General features: G+C 35.4%; 1 protein-coding gene across 6 annotated transcripts in view; it reads right to left on the bottom strand.

Moving 5' to 3' along the window:
* The window catches only part of LOC108724756 (Dpr-interacting protein kappa), a 192,478-nt gene that overhangs the window by 20,114 nt on the left and 155,320 nt on the right, over nt 1-17,044 (bottom strand). For 4 of the 6 annotated variants that reach the window (XM_018451357.1, XM_018451359.1, XM_018451362.1 and 1 more), the window contains exons 2-5: nt 16,930-17,019; nt 5,507-5,610; nt 2,166-2,373; nt 1,755-1,910 (exon numbers count right to left, since the gene is read on the bottom strand). In XM_018451357.1, coding sequence (XP_018306859.1) covers nt 1,755-1,910; nt 2,166-2,373; nt 5,507-5,610; nt 16,930-17,019 — 558 coding nt within the window. The remainder of the gene's footprint in view (nt 1-1,754; nt 1,911-2,165; nt 2,374-5,506; nt 5,611-16,929; nt 17,020-17,044) is intronic. The other 2 variants (XM_018451360.1, XM_018451361.1) reach the window with 1 other exon arrangement.

Genomic DNA, 17,044 nt, shown 5'->3' with positions numbered 1-17,044 from the left:
GCTTAGTATGGAGTAGTGGTTTACGATCTGACGATCCTCTGAGCGTCGGCACTCGGCGTATGCTTGGAAGGCAATGAAAATTTAAATTAGCGCGCAGAAATTAAATCCGACCTTTATCCTTTATTGAGGAAACCCTCTGGAATCTACAGACGGTTTGACGTCTCGCCTTTCCGTGAATATCCACCTCGACCGACAGACTGACTTGTACTTTTTAGTCTAGTCATAATTAGTAATTAAGAGGGTAATTAGCATCGATCGAGACAGGTTCAAGGAAGTAGACATGTTCTTATATCGTATGGTTATTTTCCATGATGGAATGACAAGGACGCTTCAGCTGCGCTCATCGATTCGTTATTTACATTGAAGTTTGATAATTGTTAATCTTCCATAGCGAATACTAATTCAATAAATAAATATGCAATTTACCTATTTGTACTAATTATACGTACTATTGTGTAATTAGTTTGAATTATGAATAATCTTTTGTGATATCTTAAATTATATTTTTATAGGACTACCGTTGAGTATGTAAATATCATTCGACTATCGTTTCAAACTTACATCCTATTCGGTTTATTATAATATAGAATAAGAACAAAACGACATTCTGAGCAACTCGATACGAAATAAAAAAGTTTAGCATGGTAACTTGTCGCGCAGAAATTGAAGAAATTTTACCGGATAGCATATCCCTATCTCAATGTTATCGACCCCAACTCCGAACTAGCTGTGAACTGCAACTGCACTTTTGGACACATTACAGTACAGTTTGACGATACAGTGGTTATACCGCGCGCACCTGAATAATTGCGTTCTGGCCATGGCTCAACCGAATTTTGATGTTGGACTAGGAGAGGAATAATTAATCGTTAAAGCACAGCATCCGTTAGCGGGATAGATGATACTAGCTTAGAGATGCAGTTGTATGTACCATTGCATTATATTTGCTCATGAAATTGTACTACTCGTATAATGAGAAAGAAACGTATAAAGAGTGATTATGTTTAAAAACGGATTTAATTAGTGATAATCGCTGATGTAAACATATAATACAATTCGATATCGGAAAATTTATAAAATATTCCACATTATGCATATGATACATTTAATTATCGTGATATTATATAATGGCGAACGTGTTGTTTTACTTTCGAGAGTTACATTGTGTTTATACATATATATATATATATATTTGTTCATTTGTTTTATTTAATTATTTATTGGGCCTTATTACTATTATATTTGTTATCTAATTATATCTATAAAAAATATAAATTATAATTTTAAAATTAATATTAATCATATTTAAGTTATCAGATTAAAATTTGTAAACTTTAAGTAAAAATTACACTTAGGAAGTATTAAAATTCCATCTTCCTTAAAATCTGAATTAAATAACACAATATTGAGATACATTGTGCTACTTAAAAGTGAATTGAAATTAAAAATATTATTTTTAAATATTTGAAATTTAACACTCGATAAACACTTCAAATATATCATTACTAATTGCAGATGTAACTTTGTAATTAATTCACAAGTACGATGAAAATATCAATTTAAACAAAAATATCATATTAGGATTGATCAATCTAGAGGCAGTAAAATTAGCATCATTTGCGATGATAATTATCGACCGGCATACATCTCTTGACAACATTATAAAATAACTATCCTATTTGGCGTTAAGCTCTAAATCCATCTTTACTGAATTGTCTATTCCTGATAATCATGATGAATTAATTATAACTTACCACTCTCGCCATTATAATTTATGTTCTGACCATCCTCCCGTCGCCACATGACGTAAGGCTCCGGATATCCGGTCGCTTTGCATGTCAATGTCACATTGGAAGCTTCGCGGACCACCATGTCAGTGCTGGTCTCTTTGGTAATAATCGATGGAGGTACTGTAACACAAACGTTAGAAAAATTTTACTTTCATGCTAGTCACATTTATATGAATTTGAATTGAACAGACTTGCGAACACACATCTACACACACACACACACACACACACACACACATTTATTCGAATTATTAAATAATATGTTGATAGAAAAAAGTATATTGATAGATAATTTTTTGGAAAACTATAATTTATGAATAATTTTAAATATAAATAAGAAGCATATGCATTTTTTATACATAAAACACTGCTTACCTACAACTTGTACGTAACCTTGACGACTCTTCATTGGATCCGTATTCACCTGGCACATATACCATCCGCGATCAACTTCTTGAACTTCCTTTATATGAAGATACCACGAACGGTGATCATTGTATGATAACGTGATTCGGGGATTTTGAGTAATTACGTTCTGATGAATCGACAGTATAGTTTGCGTGTCGACGCGCACCCATGCCACCTAAAACAAACGGTAGAACATATCTCTCTTAAACTCTCTTTAACTTTATATCTCCGCTTTGCCTGCTTAATTATGGGAATACCTTCCGATATATATATATATATATCTCTTCAATTTTTTCTATCCCTTATTTCACTTAATTATAAAATATATAAAACATAAAATTAATTGTAGTAATATTAAATAATAAATAGTTAAAGAGAGAACAATTATTTAATTTATCGAGATGTCATTATATATTGTTGTGTCACATCTACCCACTGGATACTATAAAAATATCTTATAAAAATGAACATATAACAATATTTTTTTAAATTAAACCTCAGACATCAAGAAATATAATAATAGGCAAACATATGTACTTTCATTAATTAAAAAGTTGTAGCATAGCAAAGTAAAAGAAATCTCGAATATGCAACATCGAAAGTGGTATCAAACAGTTAATTACAAATTAAACTAATTATATTTTAAATTATAGAAAACATATTTATTTTTGTATGATATTGTCTCTCTTTCTAAAAACTATATTAGATGTATGTTAGATTCAATTAAAGTATCTTTTGTATACATCTAGAAGCGCACATAACATATGATATACCTATCTTTCTTGTTTGTGAAAATTCAAATACATATTCTAGCGAGTTTATATATTTTACTAAAAAAATATGGTATTCATTTCTTTTCTCTTTTTTAAACCAATAATCGGGTAAGATAGTACTCTCCATCCTCTTTACATAGATCTCGAGAAACTGACGGAGGTTCAGAACTACTCACTCTTCTTCCTACTACCACCTGTCTCTCACACACTTTCGTCGTTGAATTTTCGATACGGGCAAGAGGTTTCTTGAGCATGCAAAACATGTCCAAAGTCTCGCAAATTCTACAGCAGTATAATTTCCACCGCAAGCGCAACTCAAGTATGTTTCGTGTTTCTAGTAGTACGACTGGAGAGTATCATTCGTAGAAAAGATCAGCTCACTCGCGAATATTTTAGCTCTCACCTACTATATGTACTCGACTCTTATATATTTATACATGTAGGCGCGAGGTTACGCTATGTGTTATATGCGTAGACACGTGAGCATACTCATACGCTCATACCGAACGATATTTCATAGTATTCGTTACAATATTGCTTTAATAACTCATCTTGACACAACTCCTGACGCATTCTCATCGACGTAACGGATGAAAGTTTATCCTAAGCTTGACATTGTTGCAATCGTTAACAACGGAAATATGAGGAATTGAACTGTACTTGTATAAAAAAATTAAGTAATAATCTAAGTTTAAAATTAAATCTGACTGATTTGAATTTAAAATATTTTAGAAATTTTCATATCCTGAAATAAGAATGTTTTATAAACGAAGTAAAATGCACTTCCTCTTGTAAAGCAATAAAGGAAGAACAAGCACAAAAAAATTTTTATATTAAAAATTCATAAGTATATATTACTAAAAAAGTTTATAATTTTATTAGGGTTTTTATATTAATAATTTTAAAAGCAGCACTCACTTTATTATGTAGATTAAGATTTACATTATCTATATTGTAAATGAGAAGAAATATATATATTCTCGATATAAAAACTTACAAATTCAAAATTTCTCAGCTTTAACATAGAAAAGAATTTGACGCTTTTCATATAAAAGCCTTTTGATTAAAAAGATAAATGGATAGTAGAATCGAAATACTGTTGAAAGAAAATTTTTGAATGAGAAATATGTTTTCTCCTCGGAATGTGCAGTGAATACCGAGTGTACGAAAGCTCGTCGAACGACGAGAACATAAATCTTTCATCTCTCATTAAATTTTCAAAAGACGGGTGGTGGATATCTTGCAGATTATATTACATATACCGAGGCACATTCCTGAAATGTCCTTAAAGGAAACGTATGAATTTAATTTACTCGCTTAACAAGATGTACTAAAATCCATGACGAGTTAGCTTGCGATAGATACAGAATAATTTATAAAGTTCTATTTGGTTCTGATCGTCATCTCGGGAAAGAAGGAACGTATTATTAGCTTATGTCAAGCTACGTTATTTCTGGTAAGTATTGTCGCTACTCGGTAAAATGAATTGTATTCTATTGTTACGTCATCTCAATTAACTGAAGGAAAATGAAGCAATTATGCGAAGTCTTTGATAACGGTACGTAAACTAGGACCGTCCAATTCGCAGTCTACGGACCATAAACGCCGTAGGGATTTCAGTAGATACTATCTTCATTTAATTTGTGCAAGCGCTTCTTGCGCGGAGGCAAGAAAAGTTCGAATCTTGCTTAATAGCAATTTGCCATGTTGAAAACGTTTTCTTAAGCTCACTTTAGACAATCTATAATTCGCGTCAGGATTCTGAATGGTATTCCATTTATAACTTTATGTGCCGTATGATACGAGAAACCAGAATGGAGAATAAAAATACATACATATATAAAAAATATATAAAAATCATACGTGCACATACTCGTATACATCAAAATACAAAAAATAATAAATAGAACCGTTTCAGATTTCTATATTGAAATACAAAGAGAGCTTTAACCAAATATACTATAGAATTAGTACTGAATAAATAATATTGGATTCTCATTAGCTGTAACATTAATTCTCTCTATGTTAACGTGTTTTTCACAGCAAAAAAAGACATTAGTTATGTCTTTTTAAAGTATCACATTTTCAGCTTCTATTATCTAATTGTATCAGCAGTCATTTCTCCTGTTCTATATTCATTCTTATCTGTGCTCATTTCGCACAATGTTGAACAGAAAATGGTAATGCAGAAGAAAATGCTTGTAGAAGCTCTGACATTTTCAACTATAAGAGATATAGATATGTGACCTCAATTTTTCTAAATTTGTCAATCAATGATTCGAATTCACCTCAAGAAGAACGTGAATAATTATACGATAACGGTATTTCATATAAAATTTGACATACTTGGAACAGAAATGGAGAAGAAATTTCATTTGAAATTGTAATCTTATAATATCAAAGGTTATCCCATTAATCATTCCAAACGATTCTAATCAATAGATTTAAAGCAAAGGTAATTCGAGTAGCTAACCATGTTCTATATGACATTTGACATATATACAATAGTAATAAAGACAGTTCAATTTAAAATACCTTATAATGTCGTAAATTATCCACTACGCAAGCCAGTAAAGCATCACGTCCCACGCTAACTGTCACGTTTTGAATTTCCTCGGCGAATCGGGGCAATTCGGAATCTGCAACAACAACGTAGACATTTTAAAACAACAAAATAAAATAAATCATTAAAATAATATAACAATTAAAACAAAATATTTTTTCTATTGCATTCATTTCTATTTTTCTAACATTTAACGTTATTATATTTCACGAAACGTACACAATTATAAATTCAGATACTCAAGTGTACTTGCAAGAAATATGGAGATTTCCCCATAGAGGAAATTCAATTTAAGATCCCTAAGTTGCAACGACCGAGCTAAGTAAGTCTGATTAGTAATTTGTTTTGCTTTTCGAAATTGCACTCCGTGGTGTAGATAGAGATAGAAAATATTGTAACTTGAAAAGTCAATGTAGTCTTGGTTAGTATAACCGGCACCTATTTATCATAATCTCTGAAATTACTGTTGTCTCAGCCATTACGAGCTTTAATTTTTCTCTAAAACAGACTATAACGTAAATTAATTAAAAAATAAGCTCCTACTATTCATTTACAATTTTTATGCGTTACTTTGCGGGGAAACAATTAATACTCATTACTGAGTAATTGCGTAATTGCGAGATAAAATAACAGTAGTAAAAAATCCGACGTGATATTATTAAAATAAATAATTTTTCCCTTTGTTTTTTATAAAATTGAAATTATCTTGTAGAATAATTATTGTCATTTTATGAGTCAATAGTCGAAATCACGCAAAAAATCACAAAACTTTGTTAAAAATACTCATATGAATAATTTTATACATTAAAAAATGTATTAAATTGTAATAAAATTTATTTCAATAGTACTAATAAAATATTTACTAAATGTACATATATATTTGGTACAAGAACCATTAATTTGATTGAAGTATCATTTTTTATTGAGTAAATATTTATTGTAACTAAATATTTAGTTAGTATTATTTAAATAAGTATTTATTAAAATTTAGTAAATTTTTTTCAGTGTATTTTAATCCTAACATATTATTTTACTTATGTCATGGCGTAATTCCAATGAGAAAAGCCAAGGAAAAAAATTTAAGTTCTCAAATGTAAGGGATAAGGGATGAAATAACATCAACGATTATTCGCGCTTTGGCATCACTCATGTTAATAAATGTTCCTTTCTGCACCGTGCTATGCGTCTGATCAAGATAAACCTGTCGCGAGCTAAGTACTTGATTAATCACTTCGACTATTATTCACTTACAAACGTTTGATGCTGGCACGCCTGCACGCATGTCTAGACAATACATCGTCCGACCTGATTGCAGAGTTATTATCGTTAAAACAGTGTAACGAGTTCAGGATTCAGACCGGTCTCCCTTAAAAGCTTTTACCTTCGTTAATGTCTTTACGACGTTCCGAGCATCTGAATTATTTATAGGGACAAAGAACTCGTGGAGAACGGGAAACAGAAAGATGGAAGAAAGGAAGCAAGATGGAGTGGAAAATATCGTTGAGAAAAGAGAGCGAAAGACAAGTACAGAGAAACAAGCTTCAAGATAAGTTTGAGTTACTTTTAGGTCTTTCAAGCGCGACAGCTCGGATACAGGACAGTGTTAATTATGCCCCCCCAAGTGCTTTATTATTATAAAACACTTCGCAGTGTTAATTGTCGCGCCTACGACGGCGGAGATGAAAAAAAAAAAACGAATACCGCGCTTGAAGCAACTTGAAATTCATTGCGATGGTAAAATGTCAGAGCAAATGGTTTTGTACGTGCAACTTTCTTCAAGTGTTAGGATGAGAGTTCTTGTATTGTGTATCAAAAAGATGAGACTGGAAACTTTTAATATAGCCTAAAAAATTCGTACGTCTTGTATAATAATTGAAAAATTCGTTAAATCAATAAATTTCTAAGGATTCAAATTTTATTTTAAATTTCTCATAAGGCTGAAGTTCCAGTCTGAATAAATACGCTCGTTGTCTCAACTTGATCGGTAATACAGTGTATGTTAAATTTTATGCGCACATCAACGAGACATGCCACTGTCATAATGGCCGTCAGAGTATTCAACGTGTTAATGATAATGGGAGTCAGAATCGAGTGAAACTGTTGGAATTCGCAAGCACGTCCTCGGAAAGTCGTTATCAAACTGATTAACAAGCTTTGATTAAGGTAAGCCCATGTGTCGGTATGGCACGGAGTGCTTAATAACATGACTCGGCTCTGCTCGAAAGACACAATACATTACATACTAGATATACCGTGAATTTCGTGCATAGCAGTCCGCAGTTAATGAATATGAATTTCTGCCATCACCACGTACCTGCGAACAGTTTTGGAATAGGTATTTAACGTGAGCTCTCGGTAGTCGCGTATTATCTAAACGGAGATAACAATAACCATGAAATGTACAAGAGCTATTTACTATATAGTCTGATCTTAAAATACTTGTCACTTTAATCGTCATGTAAACCTGAAACACGAACCGTTTAAGAAGGCGATTTGCCAAACATATTTATTTTATTAAGAATTATACGAGATTTAGTTTAAATATCTTAGGCGTGTGTTTTTAAGGATAAAGAGATGGATTACATTGTATAAAATTTGAAATCCTATCAGTGACAACTGCGACAAAGAGAACGTCAGTTTAATCTGCGACGTTTACGTCTCATCTCATTCGACATTACCGTACATACCGCCAGGGAAATCGCGTCTTTGTATTTCAAGAGTTCTGACTCAAAGACAGCCTTATTTTCTCGTTAAAGAACGATTTAACGAGAAACGAAATTAAGGGTCACGCTTCTTGCCTCAGAGGCAGCAGCCCCTACGTCTGTCTATCCACGTTTTCACTGGCGCGCTTCGGTGTTTTCTTAGCACACTTCATCACCTTTAACCGCGTCGCAATACCGTTTGGTGGCAGACTTCGGTGCCAAAGGTGATTCAATGGTTTCTCATTAAGTTTCTGCCTCAATTTGTCTATCTCTTTGCTTTTTGTTGCTATATTGCCGCCGCTTATGCAATAATGATTACTTCTTTGGACGATTAGGAAGAAACCGCGGACTGTAGATTTCTTTCATTACCTGCATTCCGCCTAAAATAAATTATAAATAATATTAAACAGATTTTTCTTGCATCACACTGAATATAATTTCGGATTAGCTTAATTAAAGTAAAGCGTAATTATTGCATTGTAACGATTTATAATGAACAGCGTGCTCTTATCTCGTAATGTTAAATAACTGAGTTCATTGTAGAATTTTTTGAACTTTTGATATTTTAAAATTTTTAAATAATTTCAAAAAACAATTAAAACGTTAACAAAAATGTCGCTTTTATAACACAAACATATTCTCAAAAATGTGTACAAGTTTAATAAATGCGGATGGCGTTTGTGGTGGGCTCGGAATTAAATACAGTTACACGGTTTACATTATATAATGTTGTGTCCTGATTTGCGTTTGTTATTACATCGTATATTTTTATCCCGTGGCATATCGTACAATCCCGACGTGTAGAGTGTAAAACGAATATTCTGTTATACATACGTTATATATACCGCGGTTCTATCATGGGATACGATTGCGTGGATAGCTACGGTAACTTTTATTGTGCAAACTATCATAAATTCCCGCGAAATTTCATTTCCAAACTGCGCTCCGCTTTTCGGCTGCTGGCTGTATCTGCATTTTGCAGCGAACTGCGGCGAGGGCGCCAGGCGAATCGAGAGAGACTATTTCGTCGAGGCGTACGGGAAGAAGTTAACAGTTGGACCGGCCATTTCCGCTAGGTATTTCGATCAAGCAAGATCTTACGCGAGATAACATTGCCGATTGTTCTATGCGCTATTTTAGACGTTTGTCAGGGGGAAAGAAGGGGGAGGGAAAAGGGAGGATAGAAGTTTCCTGTTGAAAACGCACGACATTCGAGAAACGGTTAAAGCTGTATGACGTCCATACGAATCTACCCGGTGTGGAGAGCTCTTCAATCGGGAATAATAAACTTTTACTGCAAACTATTTCAATGAAATTCACGCTGAATGTAGGTTTTCAGCGACGAGAGACGACAGAATGGAACTATATGTATGTATAACTATCTTCAGTTTGATCGCAATCTCATCACGATGAAACAGTGTAATAGTTCCAAATAATTTACTAACATATTATTAGGACATATATTATTTTAAAATAAATCTGTACATATACCTATATATACATAAATAAAGTATCCTCTTCATCCGCATTCTCTCTCTCTTTCTCTCTCTTTCGCTTTCAATTATATAAAGTAAACTGTATTTAAAACAAAAAAATATTGGCATATAAAATATTATCTTTATGCTGCAGCAATGTTTGAATAGAAGTATAAATATTCGCACCGATACAACTAGGCAATTTGCGCGCTTCGACAAGCCTTTCAGATAAGAAAATCTTCGCCGATCGAATAGTTCGAACATGAAACTCGTAGGGATTTACCTGAAATGAAGTTAGAGTTTATTGGTTTACTGAAGTAAACGGAAAAGGACTTGTGCGAAACGTGCTCAATAATCTGTGCCACGAGATTATCCGAGTGCTGGCATCGTTTCTTTCGACGTGCTTCTACCTTCGCAGCTTCGCGCGGAAATCACGATGGAATTTTAACAAGTTGCCGAGCCCGTGCTCGGGTAGCTCGCTCGGAAAACGCACAAAGACTTATGAAAGTCATGAGTTTCCTCTCAGAGCGAGCATTGTTGTTCTTCCGGCTCTTTCCGTGACAAGTATTATGTACCAAGCGGTAAACATGACATGAACATTCCTATATTAAACGCGGAAATCGCTAAAGATCTTACACCCAGATTACTTTAACAAACTCACGCTTGAAAAATTAAGATAGGAAATAATTACTATTTAATCATCAATACAGAATTACATCAAAGAATTTCAAAGTTCTTCAGATTTCTTTGCTTTCGGATAATAAACGCCCTCTCCTTTGACATTTGTAAGCTAAAGTACCGACTGTAATTACAACATTTCAAAAGAGAGGATGAAAATTATGTAAACGAAGAGGAGATAAAGAGACTGGTGTACATAAGAAGAAAAACAACGTCATTAAATTTTGCCATCATATCTCTTAGCATGAAACCTAATGAAGGAAAGAGGGGCGAAGAGAGACTCGCATTGAAATATTAAAAAACTCTATAAATTAAGGGATTCTTTATCTCATCTCTATTTATCACGTAAGAAAGTTTCAGATATCTCTGTTCATGTCTTTCAACGACGTGCTATTAGTCATTTTCTCGCAAATTCTACATTCTTGCAGAACTGTATAAGCAGTCTCGGTTTCGAAGTCGTCATATTTCAGGATTTAATCCCACGGAAAATATATTAACACTGCAACGTCAAGCGATAAATCAGGCAATAAAGGAAAGCTCGACGAAGCAGGGAGGTCGGATAAAAAGAAAATAACAGGGCAGAGAAAGTGATCTTCATTATTTTTAAAAGCACTCCAGAGGCACGGCTGGAAACCACTAAGGGTACCGCGTGACATATATATGCGGAACCACCCCTCGGAGGCATTGCGGACGGGGTGACTCTGGAGCGAAAAATATACTCGGCCAATATTTCTAATATTCCCACTCCGATTCTGCCATCTCCGTTTAGCGCGCGTACAGATTCACTTTACGCTCAAAGAATAAAAAAAAAAAATAAAAAAAAACGAGAGAAAAAGGAAGAGAACGACCATTCGTGATGTAGACGACGACCAAAGCTGGAAAGTTTTGCATGAAATTAAGATAGGAAAAATTACTGCTATTACCGACGGCCCTGTACGTGCGCGTAAGTCGGGCGAAAGTAGTAAGAGTGGGACAATGGTAAGACCAGTGGTAAGACCGTGGTAAGAGCGGACGAGATGGGCGGCCAGGTTATAATTACAAGTGTGGCCCTGACTAATTCAATTTTCTCCATCTGGTAGCGATTTGTAGGCGGAATAACTGCGGGGAACGGGCGACACACTGGATAATAGCCGCAGGAAGTGTCGTCTGGTACGGAAACACGTAGTAGGTAAGAGAAAAGACGAAGGGAATGGGAGTGTACCGCGGCATAGGAGTAACGCAGTCGGCTGAGTAAATAAAGTCCCGTTTAAATGTAATATCTCGTTGAATTGTGCCTCGAGGCTGCTGCCGCCACCGCCTCCACCGCCGTCGCCGAAATCCGATATGCACACACTTGGCAGGTCGATACAGCGCCAGTTACTTAACGTTTACTAACTATTCACCACTCGCAACGTCGCTCTCTCTCTCTCTCTCTCTCTCTCTCTCTCTCTCTCTCTCTCTCTCTCTCTCCCGCGTCGTATCTCCTTTGCTTTCCAGACCACCCCGTTGGAAATTTCGACAGACGGAATATCACACTACAGAAATGCGAGAGAAGCGTCATTCACCGCGACGATAAAGAAACGGGCGCAGCGGGTTCGCGTGGATCTCACACGTCTCTCCTACGTTCGTCACTCGTACTTTATTCCCGCACTCTTCCCTCGGCTACAGTCACCCAATGACGCTGTGCCTGCCTCGTGCATATTCCGCGGCAACACGAAGCCGCGAGCTACGACGAAGGAAATTATTTTATTTCGCACTTCAGAATATCACCCCGTGGACTCATTCATATTCATGCCCGCGTCTGAGCACTTCGTCTCCAAAATGCGCCGGTAGTCGTGCCGGTTAGTTTAAGATTCAAGCACGGTCTTCTTATACTCAGTCTAACTCCGTCCCTTATTCCCTTATCACCTTTGATTTTGTCTCTTAACGAGGATAAATATTACTTGCAATACGGTATGCCAGGTTTGCGAGATGTTGGAGTTATTCAAGTTTTGCATCAGGCGCAATCATGTAACGAAATAACGTATTATTACATGATCGTGATATAAATTATAGGTATTTAATGTCAGTTCATACCAATTTGCATTTCTATTATTACAATACGATTGCGGTAATTTGTAACATTCTTCATTAACCCTGGAACGCTATTAATACATAAATTTTACATATAAATGAGCGAAGAGCGAAGTAAGTTATGTCTTCAATGGTCATCAGGAAGTCCAATCTGTCATGCTAAAAGTTAGGATCAGGACGAGCTTTTAAAAATTCTGCCCCAATCTGATATACAGTTATGTATATTAGATTGGATTCCCTGATAGTCGGTATTGTAACAGAAAATATGATAAATAATTTCAATTTTTAAGTAGTTTTGTATTAAATATTTTATTGGTAAGTGTTATGAGGTGACATTGGATTTCATACTCTATTTCAAAATTGAATTTGATAAGTTTATTATTTCTTTTTTTCCTTTTGAATTAATAATTAGGTTATTTGTGTTTATAAAGGTTTAGATTATAAATATTTTGTTAGTAAAAATGTAAGATATATGAAAATTTTATTAATTGAAAATATCATTATACGTAAAATTTATGTACCGATAACAATATTCTATCATTCAATATTGATAGCATTCTAGAGTAAATATAAAATAATTATATAACGCATGAGTTAATATTCACATAATATTCAGTATTAACTTGAAACAGAATGCTTATATAGCTCTCTTTAATATCAAATGCTTATATAGCTCTCTTTAATATCAATCTACGTTTAGGATGATTCAATTACAAGAATTGAAATATATCATTAATATCAATTAATATTATTTAAACTTATAGAAATATTAATCTTAACTCTTTAATAATTAAAATTATTTAATCTTTATAAACATTTTCATTTAGAATTTACCAATATTGTTAATAATTACATTGCGCTGATAGATAGAAATTGTATTCATCTATTCTCCGGTTTATATCGTCATTCACATACATATCAGTGAATTGACAATCGGTTCATTTCCGCAAATTACAATCGGATCTTATTCAGCTCTTATTCACGGCGTGAGGTCTAGTTACGAATGTGATTGTCTCACGACAAGTAAACTTCCCTCCAAATAATGCCATCTCCTTGGTTTATCTAAACAACCCCAACTTCCCACATTGCCCGCTTAACGCAGGCGACTCGGTTGATTAGGGTGCAAACGAACCGTAAACATTAAATTATTCATCATCCTCTCTACAGTTGAGACAGTTAATTAACAGTCTAACTGGTGCCTGATTAGTTTACGTTATTAATGCGATATGATTAAAACTTTTTTGGGTCGTGTGAGGTAAAGTGAATTCGCTTCACCTCGGTTGGAATGCGATAATGGCAGTTACACGAAATTCTCAGTCTCAGCCTTGTTAACATATACATCACAACAAAATAGTAAAACAAAATGTGAGAAAACTTTAATAATTAATTATAATGTTATGTCGAAAAAAAGAAATAAATTAGTCTAAATAAATATATATGTAGAATCTATATGTTCGATTTTATATGCACAGACTTTATTCATGTAGAGGTATATATGCATTACAGTTGATACGCTGCCTCTATTCTTACCGTTGATTGCAACAGTGATTGCAACGCAAAGAACATCTATATTAAAAATCTCGCGAGAAATCTACGTAGGCGAAACATATCGCAAATTAACGTCGCAAAGAAACGTCTGTTCTGCCTGAAGTATACGAGTTGTCGTTCCTTTTCGCGGGGAATTGGTCAGATCGTAAGATTTCCCGAGTGCCCATGTTACCGATTAGTCTCGGCGCACACCACGACGGTGAGATCGCGTTTCGGGCAAAGGGGGAATTCTCTTCGTCGGGGAAACAGGTGGAACGGGAAATCAGACGGGAAGCAGGGAAGGAAGGAAGGAAGGAAGGAAGGAAGGAAGGAAGGAAGGAAGGAAGGAAGGAAGGAAGGAAGGAAGGAAGGAAGGAAGGAAGGAAGGAAGGAAGGAAGGAAGGAAGGAAGGAAGGAAGGAAGAGGAAGGAAGGAAGAGGAAGAAAGGAAGGAAGGAAGGAAGGAAGGAAGGAAGGAAGGAAGGAAGGAAGGAAGGAAGGAAGGAAGGAAGGAAGGAAACATCGAACGCGCGCGTAGCGATAGACTTCTCTCTAGGAACAAGAGAAATTGCGGGGACAGCAAGGGGGTGGCAAGTCGAGCGGCAGCACGTCACTATTGTGACGAATGATTCGCGCATGTTCCATAGAACACCGACGTTACGTTTCGCCGCGCGTTTCTACTACCTTTCGTCCCGCTACGAAAGCCGGTACTCGGCTTTGGAATCATGGGTGTCGGTAATATCGATCGGCGGGAAACGGGCAAATAGAAGGGAACGTAGGATGGCGACGGAGAGGCCGAGGAAGGGGCACTTAGAGAGCCGCTGCATACCAAAACTTCTCTCCGCACGGAGGTTCCATCGCGGATTTTCGCGAACAAAAAAAAAGCAGGGGAATCCTGACGAGGAAAACGAGGACGTGGAGAAACGAGAGGAGAACGATAGTGGGTGATAGCGGGCGAAATGGGTGGGCAGGCGGTACAGATGAGCGAGATGTGATGGAGCTAGGCGAGATTCCATCCGACTTTTGTGACGCAACTGATATATTTTTACCTGACATCGGGATTTGACTGCTCGTCGAACCGTCCCTACTCTTCTCGGGTTTCTCTAATATTAACCCGTAAGAAATATGCAAATGATTATTAATTCTCTAGAAGCGAGTGTTCCAAATTTACAACATTCATTTTAAAATTAAATTCGGTGTAAATTTAGGATTTGTATAAATTAGTTATATTTGAGGACATAGAAATATACGTAGCATTAAACACTAAAACATGCATACTCTCTAGAAGTAAATCAGTGTATTACTGATTCAATGCTACACTTTTAACTGATATGATCATCAGCGAATACCTACTCAGTAATAATGCACTGATTCTCTCACACAATCTAGAAAGACTATGCATTAATACACATATATCAATAATATTAAAGATATCGATAAATTCCGCGCACACAAATCATATTTTTAGTAAAAACAGTAAAAAATGTTTTTTCAAAAGATGACGCTATTCCTAAAGAGTTAAAGCTGCGTCAAACGCGAAAAATTTATTTCGATTCATGGAGTATACTTCTAAAATTGATCTGCTAAAATAAAGATTTGTCCATTGAGAATTTATGCTTATAAAAACGATAATCGTATATGTTCTAAATGTAGGGCATCGTAATAAAATACACAGAGGTAACATGTTGTAGCTGCAATATTAAAAAATCATGCCAGATAAAGTGAGAAATAAAATATAATATTTAATAACCTTTATACACACAGATAATCTTGTCAGTTATTTGATATTCGAATTATATTTGCAGAATGGATCATGCACTTCCATTTTTGTAATTACTAATAAAAGATACAGTAATTTTGTGTAACAGAAACCTATTCTTTTATAATATTCAACTGGATTATATTTTCACAAATATAAAATTATCGATAGCAACCCTTTTCATTTAAATATATTCATCCATTTTTATATAAAAAATAAAAATTTAATTAAATTCCAAAAGGCCGAAAAATAGTCAAAATCGCGAGCACAAGTAACATATAATATTGCATTATACTGCATTTTAATAATATGTATTAAACCATAATGTACAAGTCAAAATATCATTTTTTTCTGAATCGTTTTACATAAGAGCGTAATTCAGTCACGTTTTACACACACAATAACAGAAAATTGCTTTGCTTTAAATGATTATCCATATGTCACTTTTTAATACGCAGTAACGAAACTGCTCGTAAAATTAAAACGACTGTACCGCACATATCGCTTTTTATTACTTCACCAACGTTTGACGTACGCTATCCATCGAGCAATGGATGGCTTGTTGCCTGCATTATGCAGCCATGCAATTCGACAAAAAATAACTTGTTGGCGCTCATCGTTTCGTAATAATCGATATATGGCACAAAAAACGGACGGCATAAAAATCCATTGCTAGGCGATGGCATTCGCGCGCGTATGTGCTGCAGGGGGGGGATTATTTTCAATAGAGATTATACATATAAAACAATCTGTGCGCCCGATACGGCGATAAGCCCACCACGGGTTTATCGTCGTGGTGTAATATCGAAAAGAGCTCGAGATTGGTGGTGCGGGAAAGAATCGAATCGTACAGCAGAGAGGAGAGGGAAAGTTATTTTACAAGCAAGCGGATATGCCGAGGCGCGAAATGGCCCATTTCACGAGGTGCCCGTGACTCTACATACGATATACACACACGTGCGTCCCGTACTCGTGCAACGACCGTTAACGTAACGCGAAAGCGCTGGTGTTCCGTAGTTTATTTTGGCCTTTAACGCAAACAACAAGGACGATAATGCTCGGTCCCGGTTGACACTCGCAACGTGCAACCATGCGAGTCTGATTTTCGACATAGAGTGCATTCCCGCAACATCCCCACGGGATCTAGCAGCTTTTGCTAGTGATTTCCAGCTGGATTGCGCTCGTCAACGTATGGTCACTCACTGTTATTGTAACTGTCCGATAATGATGCATCCTGCGTACCGTGATGATGACCCGACGATTGTCCCGGTAACAGATTCCTCGCTTGTCGTCCTGTAACACAAAAGAGCACAGGAAA

The sequence above is a fragment of the Mycetomoellerius zeteki genome, unplaced genomic scaffold, assembly GCF_001594055.1.
Source record: "Mycetomoellerius zeteki isolate Tzet28-1 unplaced genomic scaffold, Tzet1.0 scaffold31, whole genome shotgun sequence".
Lineage (NCBI taxonomy): Eukaryota > Metazoa > Arthropoda > Insecta > Hymenoptera > Formicidae > Mycetomoellerius > Mycetomoellerius zeteki.
Note: the sequence above shows the minus strand (reverse complement) of the source record. Positions and strands in the feature narration are given on the sequence as shown.